General features: G+C 62.7%; 1 protein-coding gene across 1 annotated transcript in view; it reads right to left on the bottom strand.

Annotated features, from left to right (window-relative positions):
* Positions 1 to 239: 239 nt before the first annotated feature.
* The window catches only part of KLHL18 (kelch-like family member 18), a gene marked incomplete at its 5' end in the record, with an annotated part of 6699 nt that continues 6533 nt past the window's right edge, over positions 240 to 405 (bottom strand). The window contains one exon of the mRNA XM_010141996.1: positions 240 to 405. Coding sequence (XP_010140298.1) covers positions 240 to 405 — 166 coding nt within the window.

Genomic DNA, 405 nt, shown 5'->3' with positions numbered 1-405 from the left:
GGATCAGCGCAGACCCAGCTCCCGGTACGGGTGGTGGAAGGAGAGGGGCAGCTCCCTGCTGGCACCAGCACGTTTGATCTTGCCCCCCAAACCCCAAAAGTCGGGGATTGTTTTGTCAAGTTTTGGTGTGTGCGAACGACACTTGAGCACCTGGAAACGCGTCTCTGCGGGGACCGTCCCCCTCTGTGAACCTCTCCCCAGATTGTCGTCGAGATCGGCCCCCCCTGAACTCTTCCTCCTCAGATGGTCAGGAGGGGGATGCAGCCCACGCCCACCCCTCCCTCGTGGCACACCATGGGGGCCATGAACGTCCAGCGGTTCGTCTCTGGGTCGTACATTTCCACCGAGCTGAGCTTGGACTGTCCGTCGTAACCCCCCACCGCGTAGAGGCGGCCGCAGTTGGCC

This window comes from Buceros rhinoceros, unplaced genomic scaffold (genome assembly GCF_000710305.1).
Source record: "Buceros rhinoceros silvestris isolate BGI_N320 unplaced genomic scaffold, ASM71030v1 scaffold18948, whole genome shotgun sequence".
NCBI lineage: Eukaryota > Metazoa > Chordata > Aves > Bucerotiformes > Bucerotidae > Buceros > Buceros rhinoceros.
This window is presented reverse-complemented; position numbering and strand designations above follow the sequence as displayed.